General features: G+C 40.1%; 1 protein-coding gene across 1 annotated transcript in view; it reads right to left on the bottom strand.

Annotated features, from left to right (window-relative positions):
- Nucleotides 1-14,518: 14,518 nt before the first annotated feature.
- The window catches only part of SVOPL (SVOP like), a 77,759-nt gene continuing 69,639 nt past the window's right edge, over nt 14,519-22,638 (bottom strand). The window contains 3 exon segments of the mRNA XM_007466659.1: nt 14,519-14,602; nt 15,017-15,090; nt 15,093-15,123. Coding sequence (XP_007466721.1) covers nt 14,519-14,602; nt 15,017-15,090; nt 15,093-15,123 — 189 coding nt within the window.

Below are 22,638 nucleotides of genomic sequence, written 5' to 3' on the forward strand. Positions count from 1 at the left end.
GATGTTTGATTTTTGTTTTTGTTTTTTTCTTGTCTATAGAGGTGTGTTTGGTATAGCAGGTTTTCAAGCCCATTTTTCGTACATTTCTAAACCTACCTTCTTCCACTGAGGAAGTAAGTGTACTCATTTGGTTTTGCTGTGTGTCTATGTGTGGTTTGTTGTTTGCTTTTTAACTGTGCAGGTGATCCTTTTATAACAAAACTTATTGTTTTCAGTATGGCTTTTAGTGGAGCTGTCCAGAATATGCAATACAGCAGTGTGTGCCATATTTGATGTAAGGATTCTTCGACTTATACCTTATTGGGCATTAAATATAAATTCCCCTGAAAGGGACCAGTTTTTGTGGTTTTCATCTGTCTTCATAAATTGGAATGAAGTGTGTTGTGGAATTTGGGAGCAGGCAACTGGAGGAAATTAGAGTGAAATTTACATTTTTTTCTGAAGCATCTATTTCCCATTCTTAAGAGTCAGAACCTCAAACTGAATCTTTCATCTGACTTAATTCTGGACTTCATTTTCATTCTCCTGATAGAGATACAAAAGACCTACCTTCTGAGGGCAAGCATATTCTTAATGGGTCAGACCTAGCTAGTTTACTGACTTTCATTTTTTCCTTTTACTTGTTGTTCAGTATCAAAGAAGGAAGCTAGGTTAAGATGGAAGAAAAGTATTGTGCCATTTGCTAATCTAACATTTGACAGTATATTTATATGTGAACTTTTTTAGTTTGCCAAAGTAAACCTTTATTTATAAAACATTAATTGGCTGAGGAAATTTTCCTCTCTAGACTGATAGAATGAAAATATAGCTGACTTGAAAGAATTTTATCCTTTGGATAGTGTCATCTCCCATGAATTAAACCTAGAGGATTTGCGTGTATCCACATGGCATTAGTTCTTAAAATGGACAATTTGAAAATATCCTGTGGCTAAGTCATTGGGTTTTCAGATACTGCTAAAGATAAAATGAGAAAAGAACTTACTGACAAGAGCATCTTTTCTGTGTAGACTTAGGTTTAGTCCATAATATGTCAGTTATGCACTAAAGGTTAAAAAGTCTTAATCACTTTTCCAAATATGTGTTTCAGGGTGGTAGTAATTGTTGTTGTGTTGTTTTGAATATGTGTTTGACATTTATTCTCCAAAGACTTGAACAGATTTTGATAATAGTGCATATACCACCAATTGTCTTCTTTTGCTCCAGCATTTTTAGCACAGCAGCCGTGGAGCTTTCCCTAATAAGTTTATTGTTTTTATTTTAGAATACTATTCTTATGATAGTTTTTTCAATACTTGTCTCCTGAGTTAAAGCAGGGCACCACAGGTGAATTTTGAGGATGATCACAAAGGGAAGTAGCACTTAAGAGAGAAAACTTATAATTTTGTAAATGCATCTGAGCCAGAATTTCTACTAATGTACCCCAAACTTTCACTGTTATTATTCAGTGCCATATTAATCTTTTCAAACAATATTTTTCTTTCACCTTTATCATTTTTTTGTGGAATGAAAGGCACTTGAAAACCATCTTTCCTGTAATCATACATAATATATACTAAAAGTATTTCTCCAAATAACATTTTCTTAATGGTCTTAAAATTAAAGTCCTACGACCTTATTAACAGGTGCCTGTGTGTCCAGGTGGACCCCAGCAAAGTAGTCCTTAAATTATAATAGTAGTAAGCTATAAGATGAGCCTAACTATACCTCATGCCCATTTGGAGAGCATTCCTTTCAAAAGGTCAGTGCAACTCAAGCAACCTTGACCTAAACTTAAAAAACTCCAGTGTTTACCTCTGATCAAAAACTACAGGAGATTACCCTCTGGATTTAGAACCAAGAGCCTTATGTCATATCTGCAAGACCCCCCAATGCTGAATGGGATCACATGATGAGCAGGCCATGTGGCAGCTAGAATATACTCAATCCTGGGAAACTCATCGAAAGCTTTCCCAGGTGCCAAGCATCTGATCTTTCCAGCAAAAAGGAAACCCAGTACCCAGTTAGTGACTTACATGGCTTTGGTAGAAGCATAAATGGATAACGTACACCACATTAAATTCAAAATACTATTGTGCTGGGGCTTCCCTGGTGGCACAGTGTTTGAGAGTCCGCCTGCCGATGCAGGGGACACGGGTTCGTGCTCCGGTCCGGGAGGATCCCACGTGCCGCGGAGCGGCTGGGCCCGTGAGCCATGGCCGCTGAGCCTGCGCGTCCGGAGCCTGTGCTCCGCAACGGGAGAGGCCACGGCAGTGAGAGGCCCGCGTACAGAGAAAAAAAAAAATACTATTGTGCTTCACCACCTGGCAGTGCAGTTATTTTGTCCTTTAAATTAACAGGCCCTGCTTATCTTTTCTGAATGGAAGTGTAGGAAATTGGAAGGTCCTGAGAGGAAAATGTCCCCTTCCCTTGGTAGCTTTACTTTCTTTTCCAAGCTAAAGAATAGGCTCCACATTTTACTACTACACAGTAGTGTAGAGGTAATACAACTTAGGAATGCTTTCAGAAAGATTCACTCCACAGTCAAAAGGGTGAGTATATAGCCGATTGCTCCATTTATGAATTTGCATTTCAATTTTCTATTCTGTTACAGTGTTTAAACTTTTAAATTGGGGTTCCGTGGAGAGACTAGTTAGACAATGAAAGGAGGAACTCCTCCTTTTGTTGAGGCCTGATCTACAAGTGAACGTGAATCCCAACAGTAGGTTGCTGCACTGAAGCAAAAGGTTTTTAGGTTTAAATAGAAGGTATATTTATTTTCTGTTTATCTGTATCTGTTATGAATGAGAGAAGTTGAGTGATCTGATTGACCATTAAAATTATGGACATAACCATGAGTTCATCTAATTATTGAAATAGAGGCCCTCATTTTAAATAACAATGCATATACATATTTTTTAAAGTATTGTATAACCTCATGTAAGTTAAGAGTTCATGTCTTTTTATTTATATTGCCCCTTCATCTTTGGTGTGAATTTACTAAAACTCACAGGTTGGTGGCTCATGCTCTTGAGTGAGAATAATGCTAGCCAATCAGATCACAGATTTCTCTGCCCATGAAGGTTTCGCTTATTGTGAAGGTTATCTGAGACAGTAGTCTTCGTTGTTGTTTTTAATTTGCGAGAGTCAACTGGTGCTTTGATTTTAATAAAAATCAGCTTTGATGAATTTTTACTGTGAATATTTTACCACAACAAGGTATTTTTAATGGGAAAATTACTGTATGTCATGCAGTAGAATATTAACTAGTTCGGGTCTCCATTACTGCCTTTGTTTGTTCCTCTATAAAGTCATTACATATAGGGATGATCTACTAGTCCATAAAATAATAGGAAAACTTTTTTTAAAAACTCTAACACATGGATTTCACCAGCTTTAACTAAGCAAAAAGTTAATTTAGCAAACAGGAAGGAAGAGGGTGATAGATAATATTCAATCGAGGAGTCCCACCCCCCTGAAAGGAGAACCAAAGATGCCATGAAAAATTCTACTTGTCTGAAACCTATTGGAAGAGGCAGGGCTTGGGGGGGCGGGGGACACAAAAAGTGGGGAATTTACAAGTCACTTTGAAAGTTTGCCTATGTTAATTTCACCTATAAAGTTTGGAAAGTTCTGATTCTCAGATATTACAAGTATTTTTAAAACTCCGTTTTGAATATTTTCTAGATCTTACATTGATGGGGGTGGGAAAAGCCTTCTCTTTGATTCTTAAATGTGTTTTTAACTAGAATAATAGTCCTAATTTGAGTCCTAGAAAAAAAATCCTTCCTTAGAAGTTACACGTTAAACATTTAGCAAAATTCTATCTTTCCCACATTTTCAAATCTGGTGTGGAAGAAAGGCTATTTTAATATCGCCTGCCATATATGAGCATACTTGTGAATGTGAATTCTTTACCCATGTCCTCTACTGCCTTTAATCCAAGACAAGTGAGCCAGAAAATTCAGTCAGAAAACAGTGGCTTAAGCCTAATTCTCACTGAGGGGAGGGGATAGAATATAAGGATCAACCAGGGTTAAACAAATGTCTCAGCCTTGGAAGGGGAAGGTACTGATTTGAGAAGTGACATTTTCCCAAAAAAAATCAGGGCGTTCTTGATAGGAGAGACAACAAGCTCAGTGAGCCACCAGGTCCCATGCTTTGGCAATGATGCTGGTTCTCTAATCTGATTGTTTAAGGCATTTACTGATGAGGGTGTATGTTAGAAAAGCCCAAAATACAAAAAGTCCAGAATAAAGGTTTTGACATTCATCTTACAGGAGGAATTTTTTTCTTTTTACCACTATAGATTGTGCTCTGAAGAGACTTACAGAAATCAAATTCCCTTCTATACATAAAACTGGATTCAGACAAATTCCACCTCTGTCCTATTGCAGAAAGCAAAATATGCTTTATAGAGATTCCAGTTGTTACTGTTTTTAATACCTCAACCAGTATTGTCTTTTTTTTTAACATCTTTATTGGAGTATAATTGCTTTACAATGTTGTGTTAGATTCTGCTGTATAACAAAGTGAATCAGCTATACATATATCCCCATATCTCCTCCCTCTTGCGTCTCCCTCCCTCCCACCCTCCCTATCCCACCCCTCTAGGTGGTTGCAGAGCACCCAGCTGATCTCCCTGTGCTATGCAGCTGCTTCCCACTAGCTATCTATTTTACATTTGGTAGTGTATGTATGTCAGTGCTACTCTCTCACTTCGTCCCAGCTTACCCTCCCCCCCACCCCGTCCTCAAGTCCATTCTCTACGTCTGTGTCTTTATTTCTGTCCTGCCCTTAGGTTCATCAGAACCTTTTTTTTTTTAAGATTCCATATATATGTGTTAGCATGCAGTATTTGTTTTTCTTTTTCTGACTGACTTCACTCTGTATGACAGACTCTAGGTCCATTCACCTCACTACAAATAACTCAATTTCGTTTCTTTTTAATGTCTGAGTAATATTCCATTGTATGTATATGCCACATCTTCTTTATCCATTCATCTGTTGATGGACACTTAGGTTGCTTCCATGTCCTGGCTATTATAAATAGTGCCACAATGAACATTGTGGTACATGACTCTTTTTGAATTATGGTTTTCTCAGGGTATATGCCCAGTAGTGGGATTGCTGGGTTGTATGTCAACCAGTATTGTCTTTTAGTGGGCTGTGAAACCAATCCAAAAAAGTTCTTACAAGTCAATGACTTAAAATTTGTTGACTTCCATTTCTACTAGTGCCTGATACTATTAAGGTAAGCAATATATATGAGTTTTTAAAGGATTTCTGAAATTTAGTGTTTGAATTAAATTATGTTGATAAAATTTGCTATAGACTAACGTTGTGTCTTCTAGGATGCCTGGGTACTAGACAGTACTAGACAACATTATAAAGTATCTTAAGCCTGGATACCTCCACAGGTATTGAAAGTTCCTAAAATCCTTGGGAAGGTGCTTAAGCATCAGTTTTATCAGTGGTTGACTGTGGTTTTCAATCACTGCTATCCTTTGGTTTTAATTGTAAATTGCTGCTAACGTCAGCTTTGGTGTTTTGAATTACAGTTTGTCATGGGTTGTTTAGCTAACCCTACATGTGTAGCCTAGACATCTTTGCATCAAAAATATTTTAGCCTAAGACTTTCTAATAACTAGACTAAGACAGGTCTGCAAACTATTTAAAATGATTAAAGATGACAATTTAGGTAATCCAAACAAACTTCATTTAACATTTCATGAAGAGGGCAGTCTCCATTTGCAGGGGTTCAGAGAACAGCAAAACGGGGTGGAAGGCAGGAAGTTTTTATGAGGTAAAGAATAAGGAACAAGGAAGTAAGTACAGAGACCAGAGTTTGCTTGTTGTTTGGTGATTGGCTGACTGGATACACAGCGTTTCTGGTCAAGCAGAGCATTTATTGGAACATGAAAGTTATTAAGTTTTGGTTTGCCTAGGTGGCACCCCCAGCAGGAGTGGCTTTGTCTTGGGCCTAGAATGGGCCTAGTACCACCTTTTGATCATCCTCTTGACCATCTACTTTATCTTCAGTTTGCTTCTTTATATCAGGGAGAAGATCTTCAACTAAGATAAAAATTAAAAGATTCCTATGTTCTAGATTTAGAGTTGTTTGGAATATTTTTTTCTCCCCTCTGGGTACATAGTTTTATTTTTAGCTTGGGGTGGGGGAGGGGAGAAAGCCTAAAAAGTTTCTGTCTGGCTCTGAATATCAGCTTCTAGTTCACCCAACTTCCGACCATAAAGTTACTTTAAAAAAAAAAAAATTCTTTCAAATACCTTATCAAGTTTCAGACTGGACAAATAGTAACTATTCCTGGCAGTACTGAACACCACCAAAATATACGACCCTCCCAAGATCTAGAGCCACTCCCAAAGATAGCCAAAAGAATGAAGGACAATTCCTCTTGAGAGCTGGCAACAGTTGGTAGGCTGCAAATGGGATACAACCCACATTTCTGTACAACCATATTTTGGGGCCTGATGGTTGAGCTGCCTCCATACATAAGAACCAACAACCTGCATGTGCCAGCAGGCAGAAAGCCAAGCCAAGTTCTCAGGACACAAGAAGGCAATAGCTATCCCTGGGAGAGAAAGGATCAATAACCAATGAGTTCCCGAAATCAAATTCCCAAGGGTCTGAACTTGGAAAAGGAAGGACGTGAAATTTCTCTCTTGACCAGCAACTACAGGGTTCAGGAAGAGGTGACATTGGTAGGAATTCTCACCTCTGGCTGTGGCTTCTGCCAGTTTCCCCAGAACCGCATTCTGCAGACCCCAGAGAGTGGAGTTTATAGTGAAGAGTGTAAGTTCTGGTATCTCCCAGAATTTGACAAGGTTTTCCATGAGTTTTAATTTTAGTTTCTGCTTGGCTGTTTCAGGGAATAACTGATAGGAGTTTATCAGAATCCTTCAGAGTCGCATCAACCCTGGGAGGGACCCACATGAGGGCCCTCCTTTGAGAGTAGATACGGGGGTATTCAAGTTCAGGGGAGGGGGTGGGTATTATTATCTTAGGTTTCTGGCCTTAGAGCTGCTGCAGTTTGAAAACCAACTTGAATTTTTGTTTTTGGTCTTGTCTCTTCAGAATGGAAAGGCAATTCAGGTAAGAGGATTAGTAGACAGTGAGTACTTGGGTAAAGGAAAATAGAGGGGAGTTTTAGGAGTCACGTCGGTCTTATCGTCTTGTTTCGTTCTTTAATTTTTCATTAGCCTTTTGCGTTGAATCTTTCAGTGAAGTTGATTTGGAATTTTGAAGCCTTTTGGAATCTAATGCATACCAATTAAAATAGGTGTCCCATTCTGGTTGATTTGGAAACACTTTCAAGTGTGGTTCTTAAACAGTATGTCTAATTGGAATGTTCCCCATGATAGCCATTGTAATGCTAGGTTGTCTTAGTGAGATTTGCCATTTTTGTAGATGTCTACAGCTTCCAGGACCACAATTATTAGACAAAATAAGCAGGTGTGCCGGAAGGTGGAGTGCTCAATTCTTTGAAACTCCAGGATCCCGATTCTTAGGTAAGCATTGGATGTTTGAGAACCAAATTAATACCTAAGAGAGGTGTACTGCTAGGTTGGGGATTTTGTGGTATTTTACAGTGTACCTTGTTGCACAGAATTTTTCTTGAGGTTGTCAGGTGGCGCAGTGTCAGTGTAACCCGTTGCATGACCAACTTAGCACAGGAGTCTTAGATTTAGGTGGCGAGTGCTTTAACATCTTTTAAGTGTTTGATCCATGCCCACCAATTTTGCAGCTTTGGCTTCAAGATTCGCATTAGCAATTGATCTATTTAATCCTTAAATGAGAAGATTTCTTTATGAAAGTGGCAGTCACCCTAATGACTTTAATAGTATGACTTGTGCTACTTAGATTTTGTTGTGCCATTAGTTCAAATAGTACTAATTTCTTGTTTTAGTTTTCCAAGTCTCCCCGTGCTTTATGCTGTGGACTTATCTTTATGCATCCCCTAACTGCTGCCACCCATTGTAGGCTCCCATTGTAGCTGTTCTGGAACTTTTCTGGGAAATATATATATACGTGTGTGTGTGTGTGTGTGTGTGTGTGTGTGTGAGTGTGAATACACTTTGTTTTTCCTCACATAAAGTTGGTTTGGATCAGAGCTTTGTGCGGGGGATCAGAGGCTCAAATCCAAAAGTGGCTTGCCCTCGGTTTTGTTGAGAAAACAATGAATGCAAAGGGTTCAGTGGGTCGTTCGCCTGTGCATCTTGTCCCACAGGCCATAAGCAGTCAGCTTTGGATTCCATCTTCATCACCAGAGACTGTTAAAGATGATCAAAGAAGACAATTTAGGCAGTCCAAACAAACTGACACTTGATGAAGCAGGCACTCTCCATTTGCAAGGGCTCAAAGAACTGCAAAGGGGGGCTGAAGGCGGGAGGATGAAGAATAAGGAACAAAGAGGTGAGTAGATACGAGCCCAAAGTTGGCTTGGTGTTTGGCCAACTGGATATACTGTGTTTCTGGTCAAGCAGAGCATTTACAGGGACATGAAGGTTATTTAAATTTTGGTTTGCTGGGGCCGCACCCAGGCAGGAGTGGCTCCATCTTGGGCCTACAACTTATTTCAACAAAACTATGGCCTGTTAGACAAATTCAACCTATGACCTGCTTTTATACAGCCTGAGAGCTAATAATGTTTACATTTCTAAAGGCTGGCGGGGGCTGTTGACAGAGACCATATGTAGCTCAAAGTCTGTAGTGTTTACTCTGGCCCTTTATACAAAAGGTTTCCTGACTTTAAGCCATTTGTGCCTGTAGTTCAAATAGGAATGATTTGCACTGCTATTGAAGCAGGGTTATAAACCTGTCATACACTTAGTTTGCTAGTGCAGGGACACTTCATCATGGTAGCAGCAAATTCTTTTTCTTTCCACTGCAAAATGGGAGTGGAAGGAGTTAGGGGAAGAAGTAGGTGAGTCAAGTCTTTGGGGATCCCAATTTCAGACGTCTCTACAGTAAGCCCGAACAGCAATAAAAGACTAAATCTAAATGTAAAACCTTGGGTATTTTTCTTCCACAGCATACCTGTGTGAACAGGTATGATATCATGCGTGCAAGTGGTTGCTCAACAAAGGGCATATGATTACACGAGGTAGAAAAGCTTGATGTACTCTAATTTTTTTTTTATTGCATCTTGGGAATCAGATTCCCCCTATAAAATTAATGAAATTACAGTAGAAACAGAGACATTCTCTGGGAAAAAATTAATTTATTCCCAGTTGCTTTTGGTTATATACAAAACTGCAATGAGTTTAAGCATATTATTTTATGAATAAGCAATTTCATTATAAAGTACGGAGGTCACAATTTACGTATTCTAATTTTAATTGTGAATTTGATGACTTCTATTTGTTTTTATGGGTTTTTTTAAACATCTTTATCGGAGTATAATTGCTTTACCGTGTTGTGTAAATTTCTGCTGTGTAACAAAGTGAATCAGCTATACCGTATATACATATAATCCCATATCCCCTCCCTCTTGCGTCTCCCTCCCACCCTCCCTATCCCGCCCCTCTAGGTGGTCACAAAGCACCGAGCTGATCTCCCTGTGCTATGCGGCTGCTTCCAACTAGCTATCTGTTTTACATTTGGTAGTATATATATTCTCAGTGCCACTCTCTCACTTTGTCCCAGCTTACCCTTCCCCCTCCCCATATCCTCAAGTCCAGTCTCTATGTCTGTGTCTTTATTCCTGTCCTGCCCCTAGGTTCTTCAGAACTTTTTTTTTTTTATGTTCCATATATATGCATTAGCATATGGTATTTGTTTTCCTCTTTTTGGCTTACTTCACACTGTATGACTGACTCTAGGTCCATCCACCTCACTACAAGTAACTCAATTTCCTTTCCTTTTATGGCTGAGTAATATTCCATTGTATGTATGTGCCACATCTTTATGCATTCATCTGTGGATGGACACTTAGGTTGCTTCCATGTCCTGGCTATTGTAAATAGTGCTGCAGTGAACATTGTGGTACATGTCTCTTTTTGAATTATGGTTTTCTCAGGGTATATGCCCAGAAGTGGGATTGCTGGGTTGTATGGTAGTTCTATTTTTAGCTTTTTTAAGGAACCTCCATACCGTTCTCCATAGTGGCCGTATCAATTTACATTCCCACCAACAGTGCAAGAGGGTTCCCTTTTCTCCACACCCTCTCCAGCATTTACTGTTGGTAGATTTGATGATGGCCATTCCAATTGGTGTGAGGTGATACCTCATTGTAGTTTTGATTCGCATTTCTCTAATGATCAGTGATGTTGAGCATCCTTTCATGTGTTTGTTGGCAATCTGTATATCTTCTTTGGATAAATGTCTATTTAGATCTTCTGGCCATTTTGGGATTGGGTTCTTTGTTTTTTTGATATTGAACTGCATGAGGTGCTTGTATATCTTGGAGATTAATCATTTGTCAGTTGCTTCATTTGCAAATATTTTCTCCCATTCTGAGGGTTGTCTTTTCGTCTTGTTTATGGTTTCCTTTGCTGTGCAAAAGCTTATGTTTCCTTAGGTCCCATTTGTTTATTTTTGTTTTTATTACCACTACTCTAGGAGGTGGGTCAAAAAGGATCTTGCTGTGACTTATGTCATAGAGTGTTCTGCCTATGTTTTCCTCTAAGAGTTTGATAGTGTCTGGCCTTACATTTAATCCATTTAATCCATTTGGAGTTTATTTTTGTGTATGGTGTTAGGAAGTGTTCTAATTTCATTCTTTTACTTGTGGCTGCCCAGTTTTCCCAGCACCACTTATTGAAGAGGCTGTCTTTTCTCCATTGTATATTCTTGCCTCCTTTATCAAAGATAAGGTGACCATATGTGCATGGGTTTATCTCTAGGTTTTCTATCCTATTCCATTGATCTATATTTGTGTTTTTTGTGCCAGTACCATACTCTCTTGATTACTGTAGCTTTGTAGTATAGTCAGAAGTCAGGGAGCCTGATTCTTCCAGCTCCATTTTTCTTAAGATTGCTTAGGCTATTTGGGGTCTTTTGTGCTTCCATACAAATTGTGCAATTTTTTGTTCTAGTTTTGTGGAAAATGCCATTGGTAGTTTGATAGGGATTGCACTGAACCTGTGGATTGCTTTTGGTAATCAACATTTTCACAATGTTGAGTCTTCCAATCCAAGAACATGGTATATCTCTCCATCTGTTTGTATCATCTTTAATTTCTTTCATCAGGGTCTTATAGTTTTCTGCATACAGGTCTTTTGTCTCTTTAGGTAGGTTTATTCCTAGGTATTTTATTCTTTTTGTTGCAATGGCAAATGGGAGGGTCTCCTTAATTTCTCTTTCAGATATCTCATCATCTGTGTGTGTAGGAATGCAAGAGATTTCTGTGCATTGATTTTGTATCTTGCTACTTTACCAAATTCATTGATGAGCTCTAGTAGTTTTCTGGTAGCATCTTTAGGATTCTCTATGTAGAGTATCATGTCATCTGCAAACAGGGACAGCTTTACTTCTTCTTTTCCGATTTGGATTCCTTTTATTTCTTTTTCTTCTCTGATTGCTGTGGCTAAAACTTCCAAAACTATGTTGAATAAGAGTGGTGAGAGTGGGCAACCTTGTCTTGTTCCTGATCTTAAGTGGAAATGGTTTCAGTTTTTCACCACTGAGAACGATGATGGCTCTGAATTTGTCATATATGGGCTTTATTAGGTTGAGGTAAGTTCTGTCTCTGCCTACTTTCTGGAGGGTTTTTATCATAAATGGGTGTTGAATTTTGTCAGAAGCCTTTTCTGCGTCTATTGAGATGACGATATGGTTTTTCTCCTTCAATTTGTTAATAATGGTGTATCACATTGATTGATTTGCATATATTGAAGAATCCTTGCATTCCTGGGATAAACCCCACTTGATCATGGTGTATGATCCTTTTAATGTGCTGTTGGATTCTGTTTGCTAGTATTTTGTTGAGGATTTTTGCATCTGTGTTCATCAGTGATACTGGCCTGTAGTTTTTTGTGTGACACCTTTGTCTGGTTTTGGTGTCAGGGTGATGGTGGCCTTTTGGAATGAGTTTGGGAGTGTTCCTCCCTCTGCTATATTTTGGAAGAGTTTGGGAAGGATAGGTGTTAGCTCTTCTCTAAATGGTTGATAGAATTCACCTGTGAAGCCTTCTGGTCCTGGGCTTTTGTTTGTTGGAAGATTTTTAATCACAGTTTCAATTTCAGTGCTTGTGATTGGTTTGTTTATATTTTCTATTTCTTCCTGGTTCAGTCTTGGAAGGTTGTGCTTTTCTTAGAATTTGTCCGTTTCTTCCAGGTTGGATGACTTCTGTTGGTTTTGAAATGCTTAATGATACCACCTCAAATTCAAGTCTTAGATACAAAATTTCAGTCCAGTTTTTGCTATAAACTTCATGGGAGAATATCAAGTATATGTTTTGTCTGATATTTATTACATATTCATATATACCTGAACAGACTTGATGCCGAGGAAGGAAAGCCACCTTCCCCCTACCCATCTCTCCTAGATACACTTTGCCAACTTTAATGTATATTTTAGAAAAGTCCTCTATTGATCTCTTCCCTGAGACAATATATACAGCTAACCTACTGCATTCTCATGTGTCTTATTTTTCAAAAATACATAATATTCTGAACTACCAAAGCTTATAAGGAATTAAGGGTCTAACATTTACCTTTGTGTACCTGACAGTGCAATAGTACCTTTATAATTCAGTTATTCTAGTGCAATACAGACATCATTCAGGAAAAAACGTCACATTATAAATACTTCTTTCAAGAGTTTTTTGCTTATTTACCAGGTTCATCAAAATAAAAGAGCTTTTTAGAGTCATTCTAGGGTGGAATTACTACCATGAAACTATTGACCACGTTGGTTCATACAAATTATTAGGGATGCTGTCTGTGCTGTTGAAAGTTAAATTTTTTGGCATGTTTTAAATATTTCTAGGAGTTTTATTGTATAAGTCACCAGATAGTTTCATATGTTAAGTGCTCACAACACTGACACCTTTTAAGATATGCCCAAAGACATATAGCCATTGTGTGGCAGAGCCATCAAGGGCTACATGCCCATACAATTGTATTTATCGTATCCGCATGTTAAAGTGGTAGGGACTGATTAATGTCTTGTAAACATACATGCAAAATAATTTCACTGCACTCCTAAAACCAAGTCCCAGACAACAAAAGAGGGAATGGTCTTCGTAAGTGGATAGGGCTTGAAGTGGAAATCCATAAAGCACATGAGATGAGCCAGGTTTCATTTTATATGGATTGTTACTAGTTAAAAAAAGCCACCATCACAGAAAATTAGCATAAGATTTAGCATCACTTAACTTTGCAATCTAATTTAAATTCCAGTCCGACAGTATGTAGTGTGTTCTTTTATATGAGTTACTCAACTCTCCTTTTGCCTTAGTTTCCTCATCTGTTTGAAGCATGTGACAATCCTTTAAGATTAAAAGGAATCATTTGAATCACCTAATTCAATCCCTGGCTTCAGGTATTCAATGAATGGGTCACTTTTCCAAGTAAGGAATCTAAACAAAGCCCTAAATTTATAATTACATAGCAGGTTATCTAATCTGTGATTAAAATGAGTATTACCTTAAAGATTAAAAGTTAGGGGGAAGGGCTTCCCTGGTGCCGCAGTGGTTGAGAGTCCGCCTGCCGATGCGGGGGACGCGGGTTCGTGCCCCGGTCCGGGAGGATCCTGCGTGCCGCGGAGCGGCTGGGCCCGTTGGCCATGGCCGCTGGGCCTGCACGTCCGGAGCCTGTGCGCCGTGGCGGGAGAGGCCACGGCAGTGAGAGGCCCGCGTACCGCAAAAAGAAAAAAAAGTGGGTGGGGGGGGATGGAATAACACATTGGGGATCTAGGGCAAGCAAAAAACATTGACTAGTGTAAATCGGGGTTTTTTTTAGTTTTGCTCCCCCCGCCCCCTCAAAAATACTTTCTAGCTACTCACAGACATTAACAAGTGTCCATGGTTCACTATAAATAGGATATGGGAGAGAAGGCAAGCCACGTTCAGCCGAAGGAGCAGGATGACTTCACAGTCCCATTTAGATGTGGCAGCTCAGATCAGACTACAGTTAACCCTTGAATAACGTGGGTTTGAATTGTGCGGGTCCATGTTTACATGGATTTTTTTTCCAATTGTAAATACTCTAGTACTATATAATCCACGATCCGTGGTTGGTTGAATCCACAGATGCGAGTAACTGTGGATACCAAAGGCTGCCTATAAGTTATGCTGGCATTTTTGACAGCCTGGAGGGTTGGTGCTTCTAACCCCCCTGCTGTTCAGTGGTCAGCCGTGTACAGCTAACCCCAACTGTTCTCCCCCTTTCCCATGTGGGCGTGTGCACGCACACACACCCTTGCATACCAGCAACAAGCTCTGCGTTTAGGGCAGGGGAACAACAGAGCCACCAGCTGTACTTTGAGATGGAGCCAACCTTAAGGGGGCTAGGAGAGGCCATCTCTGATACAACTTTGCCCCCGGGAGCACACCTTATACTTTTGGGATATCCTTTTTTATGCACTTTGTGTCTGTTTGTTAGTATTGGATGACAACTGGGGCAGCACGGAAGTTTTTGCCTCCAGTCTTACCTCAGGCAGCTGATAAAATTGGGGGAAAGGTAGCTGGACCAACAGTAATGTCCCTGTGATCCTAAGGGCAATGCAAATAGCTGTTTCTGATCCTCTGGCCACATTTAGCTCTGCAGCAATGCTTACAAACAGATAGAAAAGTGGGAAGGGTAGAAAGCTGAGGTGTCAATAATATCATTCATCTTAGTCAACTTTTACAGGAAGGAAAGGTTTGAAGTGAATAATCGGTTTGCTGCTCAAAGTTATATGCAGGAACACTGGATACCCATTTTTTCTATTGGAACCCGCTAAACAGATGTGTACCATTGTGTTAGCACAGACTTGGGCATCATCGTCTGCTTAAAAGAATTTCCATACTCCAAGCTTATTTCCTTTAGTCAAAAGGTGTTAGTTGAGAATGCTTAAGAGTCCTGCATCACTTACCTGTAGGGCCCGTCCTTTGGTCTCAGTAGGGAGAGTAAATGCAGAAATGGCACACACAACACAGACAGATAAGACAAGGCTCCCAGAAATGATGCACTCATGAGAACCTGCAAAGCACAAGGAATGACTAAATAGATTGTGCCCCAGTCACTTTTAAACTGACTTCTATGCTAAAGGGAAAATAAGAATTCACTTCACCAAATACGTAAACAAAGGGCTTTGCAGCCGTTCTGTAACTTGTGCATTCCTGACATCCTAGGTCTATTATTTATTTGGGCCAAGCTACTCTAGGCAGTTTTGTGCGACTCTTCCCTGAGCTGCGAGTGACATTAACATGCACTGGCCAAGTCAGACTGCTCCCTGCATTCACCCCTCAGGCTTCTCCAGAGCAACCCAGTACCTGGGGAAGATGGGAGAGCTGCCTGTTTTCCTACCCCCTCTCCCATACCAATTCAGCTTAACTTGTAACCCTCTCCTTTCCTGCAGTTCCCCCTCTGCTAAAAGTCTACTTTCCCTCTTCAGTTCTGACAGGATCAACCAGGAGGAAGTCTTTTGGGAATAGATGTAATTTCCTGGTCTCTGAAATGATAACATATCTGTGTTCATGATGCTTCATGAGTCACAACCAATCAAAACTTACCGTAGAAAAAATGGACACCATTCTCATCCTGATACTGGTTAGTTTAGACCAGGGGTCCCCAACCCCCGGGCCACAGACCGGTACCGGTCCGCAGCCTGTTAGGAACCAGGCCGCACAGCAGGAGGTGAGTGATGGGCAAGCGAGCGAAGCTTCATCTGCCGCTCCCATCGCTCGCATTACCACCTGAGGCATCTCCCCCACCCACAACCCCATCCGTGGAAAATTGTCTTCCACAAAACCAGTCCCTGGTGCCAAAGAGGTTGGAGACCACTGGTTTAGACACTCCATCTCACACATCAGTGTCCCTAGGACTTTGCCCAAAGTTAGCAAAAAGCCAAGCACATGGTAGTAGTTGTCAACTAATCTCACAAGGATGGTTAACTGAAATGATTAAGGAACAACGAGGCTCTCTAGAGTCACAGAATATTGCAGTCTGGAGACCTAGACACTAGTCTAGTTTTTGGTCTAGTCCAACCTCTTCACTTTACAGATAATTCTAGAATAAGGAAGGGCTAAGTGACTACTTGCCCAAAGTCACAGATAGATCCCTGACACATAACAGATCCCTACTGCTGTCACCACCACTAAGGTTCCCCTAAGATACACAATTTGAGAGCCCATCCTGTGTATAAGGCCTACTTGACCTTTCTTTTGTTTGTTTTTTGTCTGTGCCGCACGGCATGTGGGCTCTTCGTTCCCCAACCAGGGATCGAACCCACACCCCCTGCATTGGATGCGCAGAGTCTTAACCACTGGACCAGCAGGGAAGTCCGCCTATTTGCCTTCTAAAACAGTAAATCATTCCACTTGTCAGGCAAACAGAACCCATGATATTAACCACATTTACTATTTCATAGTTGACCTAGCAAGTGATAGTTAGTTATTATTTTCTGATTTTATCTCCCAAAATAAAATATGTTACAATTTTCGCCAAACAGGAGTTTTGGGAAACCAGGATGATAAAAGGGAAAAGGGGTAGAAACCAAAGGAGACCAGGCAGTCTGAACCATGACCAAGTGATGCCACAGTTAGGCATGTGTCTAGGTTCTGCCATTACTGCCACCTCTGTTTTGACACCAGAATTCTCACCAGCACCAGGCTGAATTCTCAACTAGCTCTACTTCATATTCTTTGCACCAGATTCAAAGTCTGAAATGGTGTGAGAGCCTGATGGTTAAGTTCAGGTCATAAAACTTTGTGCTCTGCCAACTAGGATCAGGGAGAGCAATTCCTTCATTTCTTTGGCTTCCCTAGAGGGGTTTAGGGCTCTGCTTCCTAGCAGGACTCTAGCAATCAAGTCAGTGTTACTGGATATTCTTTCAATAAATTCCTTTCTGGGATGTCCCTGGCAGTCCAGTGGTTAAGACTCCGCGCTTCCACTGCACGGGGCACAGGTTCAATCCCTGGTGAGGGAACTGAGATCCTGTATGCTGCACAGCATGGCCAAAAACAAAATTAAAAAAATAAATTCCTTTCTGCCTAAGTTAACCAAAGTCAATTTCTAACCAAAGTCAATTTCTATTGTTTGTAAGCAAGAACTCTGAGTAATACCTAATTATAAAAATCATCCGGCCCAAGAGGAAATGCAGATGGCTAACAGGCACATCTGCATGTTAGCAGGTGCTCAACATCGCTAATCAGGGAAATGCAAATCAAAACTACAATGAGATATCACCTCACACCTGTCAGAAGGACTATAATCAAAAAGAACACAAATAACATGTTGGCAAAAATGTGGAGAAAAAGAAACCTTTGTGCACTGTTGGTGAGAATGCAGCCACTGTGGAAAACAGTATGGAGATTTATCAGAAAACTAAAAACAGAACTACCATATGACCCAGCAATTCCATTCCTGGGTATATATCCAAAAAAACCAAATAATTCAAAAACACTAAAAATCATCTGGGAATTTTGTTAAAACACATATTTTCAGGCCCCACTCCAGATTCACTGTATCAAAAAACAGAGATGTGTAAATCTCTACTAAAAATCAGCCCAGACCAGGGACAAAGAGGGATATTACACAATGATAAAAGGTTCAGTCCAACAAGAAAACACTCCTAAAGGTTTACACACCAAAGAGCTTCAAATTACATTCTTTCAGAAAAAACTGAAAGGAGAAACAAATCTACATATAGTTGGAGACTTCAATACCCCTCTCTCAATTGACAAACTACTAGACAAAATCAGCTGGATATAGAACTTTATGACACCATCAACCAAGAGGATCTCATTGACATTTATAGAACACCCACCGAACAAACAGCAGAATACACATTCTTTACTGCCCATGGAAGTCACCAAGATAGACCTCGTTCTGGGCCATAACATTAACCTCAAAGGATTTAAAAAAACTGAAATTATAGAATGTGTTCTCTGACTCAAATGCTATCATCAAAGCTAGAAATAAAGATGACAGCAAAATCTCCAAACACTTCTAAACAATCCACAGGTCAAAGAAGTCTCAAGAAAAATAAAAAATAACATTGAATGGAATGAAAATACAGCATATTAACTTTGTTGGACACAGATAAATAGGAACAAAAATAAAATACTTAGGAATAAACTTAAGAAATGTATTACATATATGAAGATATTTTTCATGTCCCTACTAAGGGACATGAAAAGTTGAATAAATTTGTTTAGTTCTTAGAAAAATGCAGTATTGTTTTAAAAAATGGTTCTCAAAGTAATCTGTAGTAACTCTAATGGATTCTCAGTCAAAATCCCAGTAGTATTTTTGAGTCAATCTGGGGGGAAAAACTGATTCTAAAGTTAATTTGAAAGCATTAACATATCTATAAAAATCAAGACACTTCTGAAAACATGTGCGGGTAAGGGAATCTGGGGAGGTTATTCGGCTGAGAGGCACTAAACAAAGTTCCAATCATCAGCAATATGATATCAGTGCCAAAATAGATCAGCAAAACAGTGAGTCACAAAACAGATCCAAGAATTTATGGAAATTTGGTTATTGTAATAGGGGCATGTTAAATCAACCGAGAGGAGCCAGACAAAAGGATGATGAATGGCCTGGGAACAACCAGCTAAGCACTGTTTTGTTGATTTGTTTGCTTGTTTTGGTTTGGTTTGGTTTTTATTGAGATAGGGGATGGGTTGGGAAATACATCTGCAAGTTATGCCCTACTCGGGACATGTCCATTCTCATTTTCCCGGGAGAGGTGTCAGAGCTTTTTCTCTTTCCTGGAGCTGCTCCTCTTGCTGGCAGCAGCCTCTTCAGGTCCACTGCTGAGTGGCTCCTCCTTGGAAGAGAATTTCCTCTTTTGCCTGGGGACCTTCTTGTTTCCTGACTCTTCAGGGTCACTAACTGGTTCCTCTTTGGGGAAAGATTTCTTCCTCTTGGTGAGACTTCCACTGCCAGCTGTCTCCTCAAGGTCACTACTAACCAGCTTCTCCTTGGAAAAAGATTTCTTTTTGGGGGGTTTGGAGGAGACAGATGGGTCTTCATTCCATTCCCCTGAGGAGCCTCCTGGGGCTTTTGCTTTTGCTTCTTTTTGGCTCTTTCACTTGTCCCCTCACATTCCTCCAGGGTTCTACTGCTGTTTTCTGAAGGTGCCAGGCAGCCTTTTCTTTCTTCAAGTGTTTCTTCTCCTGTTTCTCCAGCTTCCTAGTAATCTCAGCAGCCTCTTCCTCTGCCTGGCCAAAGAAAAGTGCTGGAAAGGCTTGAAGACCTCTGGTTCCCCAGTTCTCTCTCTTGGCTTTACTGAATCAGGCTCATTAAATCAGTTTGTTTTGTTGCTTTTTAAAGCTGGACCTTTACCTCAGGTCTTAAGCATTAAGTAAATTGTGAATAAATCAAAGAATTTAATGTTTTAAATGAAACACTGAAAGCCTTTGAACTTTCAGTGTTTAAGAAACATTTTTAGAAATATGGATTAATGAAGGCCACTAAGCATGACCCAAAACGCTAACTCCTTAAGTGAAAACAATTGGTAAGTTGACTACAAAAAAATTTATATTTTGCATGCCAGAAACTTTGATAGTAACATCATAAGGCAAACCATGAACAATGAAAAAATATCTGTAGTATAATAATAATTAGCTAATGGCCTGAAGAAATTTTAGCAAATCCCATAAATAAGCAGTTTACCAAAAAAATACAAATGGATAATAAACAGATGAAAGATGCTCAGCCTTACTAATAACAAAGTACAAATTAAGATGAGATATGATTTATTGTCCTCCATATCAAAAAAGGTTAAAAAAAGGCTTTTTAGTGATGATGGAAAGAAACAGAGTTGCTTGTTTAAGAGTGTGTTAATATTAATATATCAAGGAGCATATAAATTTTTTTAAAAGATCCATTGTAATTTAACATATGTACACCCTTTGACCTCAGAAATTATTCAGTAGGCTTTTTCTACATAAGAATGCTTTTCCTGGGCTTCCCTGGTGGCGCAGTGGTTAGGAATCCACCTGCCATGCACGGGACATAGGTTCAAGCCCTGATCTGGGAAGATCCCACATGCCGCGGAGCAACTAGGCCCGTGCGCCACAACTGCTGAGCCTGTGCTCTAGAGCCTGCAAGCCACAACTACTGAGCCTGCATGCCACAACTACTGAAGCCCGCGCTCCTAGAGCCCATGCTCCGCAACGAGAGAAGCCACCGCAATGAGAAGCCCATGTACCACAACGAAGAGTAGCCCCCACTCGCTGCAACTAGAGAAAGCCCGCGCGCAGCAACAAAGACCCAATGCAGCCAAAAATAAAATAAATACAATAAATAAATTTATAAAATAAGAAAAAAAGAATGCTTTTCCTTAGACATACTCTGTGGCCATTCCCACATGACTCTGTCCTATTGTAGAGGCCCTCCCTAACCACCCGATATAGCAGACCGCTCCCATCACCATCTCCTTCCCCTGTTTTATATGTGTTTATATCAGTAATCATATTGAACATGTTAGCAAACTGTTTGTCCCTCGTCTATTCTCCACTAGAATGTCACTTCAAAGAATCTGGGACCTGGGTTTTCACAGTATCCAGAACATAAGAGAGCTCAATGACTAACATAGTTGCACAGTTACAAAGTTGTGCGTGATGTTCAGTGCCCCATTGTTTGTAAAAGCAGAAAGAAAGAACGTTAGAAACAACTTCATCAACAAGGTAATGGCTATCTAGTTATACACGTCCCTACAATGGAAATCTATGCACCTACATAAGAGAATGAGGTTGATCTCCACATACTAACATAAAATGATTATTAATGACAAAAGGCAGTTGCAATATGTAGATATATATGTAGGTATGTGTGGATAGACGGATGGATGGACAGGTTTGTGTATGTGTATGTTTGAACATGGGCCTATCCACATGTGTACTCACACACACATGGATACATAGTGTAAAGAGGAGTCTGACTCCACTTGATGACTGCTGACAGCCTTTAAGCCTCACCCTTCCCTCTTCCCCTTGTACCCCTATTTCTGAACAAACTGGTAAGAAAGCCTGGATGCTTCATCCTTTGGTACTGGCAGGAGATTCAAACCACACAAGCCCCTGCCCTAGCATGGAAACGCTCAAATCTGGCTGCAAGAAAAACCCCAGCCAATTTCCTTGCCTGCTCTCTCAGGCCCTTTTGGATCTGCCTGAGAGGGCTACCCTGCTCTCCCAGAGATCTCAGCTATGTAATTAAACAATAAACCTTTCATGCCCTCTTGGTGTGTGTATGCGACATCAGTCTTGACATCTGACCCCCAGTTTTTTTTGGGGGGGTGGGGAGGAGTGGAGGGAAGTTCCATCTGTCTCTGCAGGTGACCATAACAGGTAGATACACAGATAGATGTAGATATTTATTAAGTAAGTCTATCTACATATTTACAAGCCTCTAGTATAACGTGTATGTAATAAGTTTATAGATACACTCATACAACTCTGGTATATTACTGATAACAACAGATATACCAAGAGAGACATAATATATATGCATAAAAAAGCATCTGGAAGAATATACCCCAAACCATTAAGACATACACTGGTGGTTATCTCTGGTGATAGAATTGCAGAGAATTATTCCTTTCTCAGTTACACGTTTCTGTGTTTGAAATTTTACAAGCAGGTAAGAGTACAAGATGGGGGCCTCACTGCTACAGCCCCATAGTACACGTTGAGGATTTTGGTCTTTATTGTTGAGGAATGGCAAGGGCAAGATGACAAAGAGTTTAAGCACAAGAGCAATGTAGGATCTGCACGGATGCGGTGAGGAAAATGCGTTGGAGGAGAGAAAGAGCACACAGGAGGCCAGGCAGGACGCTACCTTGGCCACATCCAGGGAAAGGTGGTGGTAGTTCAAACCGGAGTGATGCTGGTGGTGGAAAAGGGGATAAGATTAAGGATTCAGCATCTATTATTAGGACGTTAAATCCACATGGTTTTGGGACCAGCTATGATGATGAGAGAAGGGAAGAGCAAAGGACAGTTCCAGGTTGGGTAGTAATGCCATGCACTGATGGAAACTGTGAAAAGGAGTGGATTTGGGGAGAAATGTCATGATTTTAATATTGGACGTGGTGAATTTAAGGTGAGTTTGAGACATTCAAGCAGAAATGTGGAGGAGGTGAATGGATATATGAATCGCAGCTCAGAAGAAAGGCCTAGACTAGAGATAAAGAGATGGGAGTCGTGAGCATATAGTTGGTGATTAAAATCATAAAAATGGGTGAAATCACCTAAGTGGAGAGTAAAATATGAAAAGATGAGGATCTAATATTAAGCAATAAGAATCCTCAGTGGGGGGGGGCGGGGATGAATTGGGAGATTGGGATTGACATACATACACTAATTTGTATAAATTAGATAACTAATAAGAACCTGCTGTATAAAAAAATAAAGAATCCTCAATAATAAAAAAAAGAGTAGAGGAAGGTGTACCACAGAGAGATTGAGGAAGAGCAGTGGAAGATGCAGGAGGAAGACCACAAAATGCAAGGTGACGATGCCGTAGGAAGGGGACAGAGCGCGA

Source organism: Lipotes vexillifer, unplaced genomic scaffold (assembly GCF_000442215.2).
Source record: "Lipotes vexillifer unplaced genomic scaffold, Lipotes_vexillifer_v1.1 scaffold71, whole genome shotgun sequence".
Taxonomy (NCBI): Eukaryota; Metazoa; Chordata; class Mammalia; order Artiodactyla; family Lipotidae; genus Lipotes; species Lipotes vexillifer.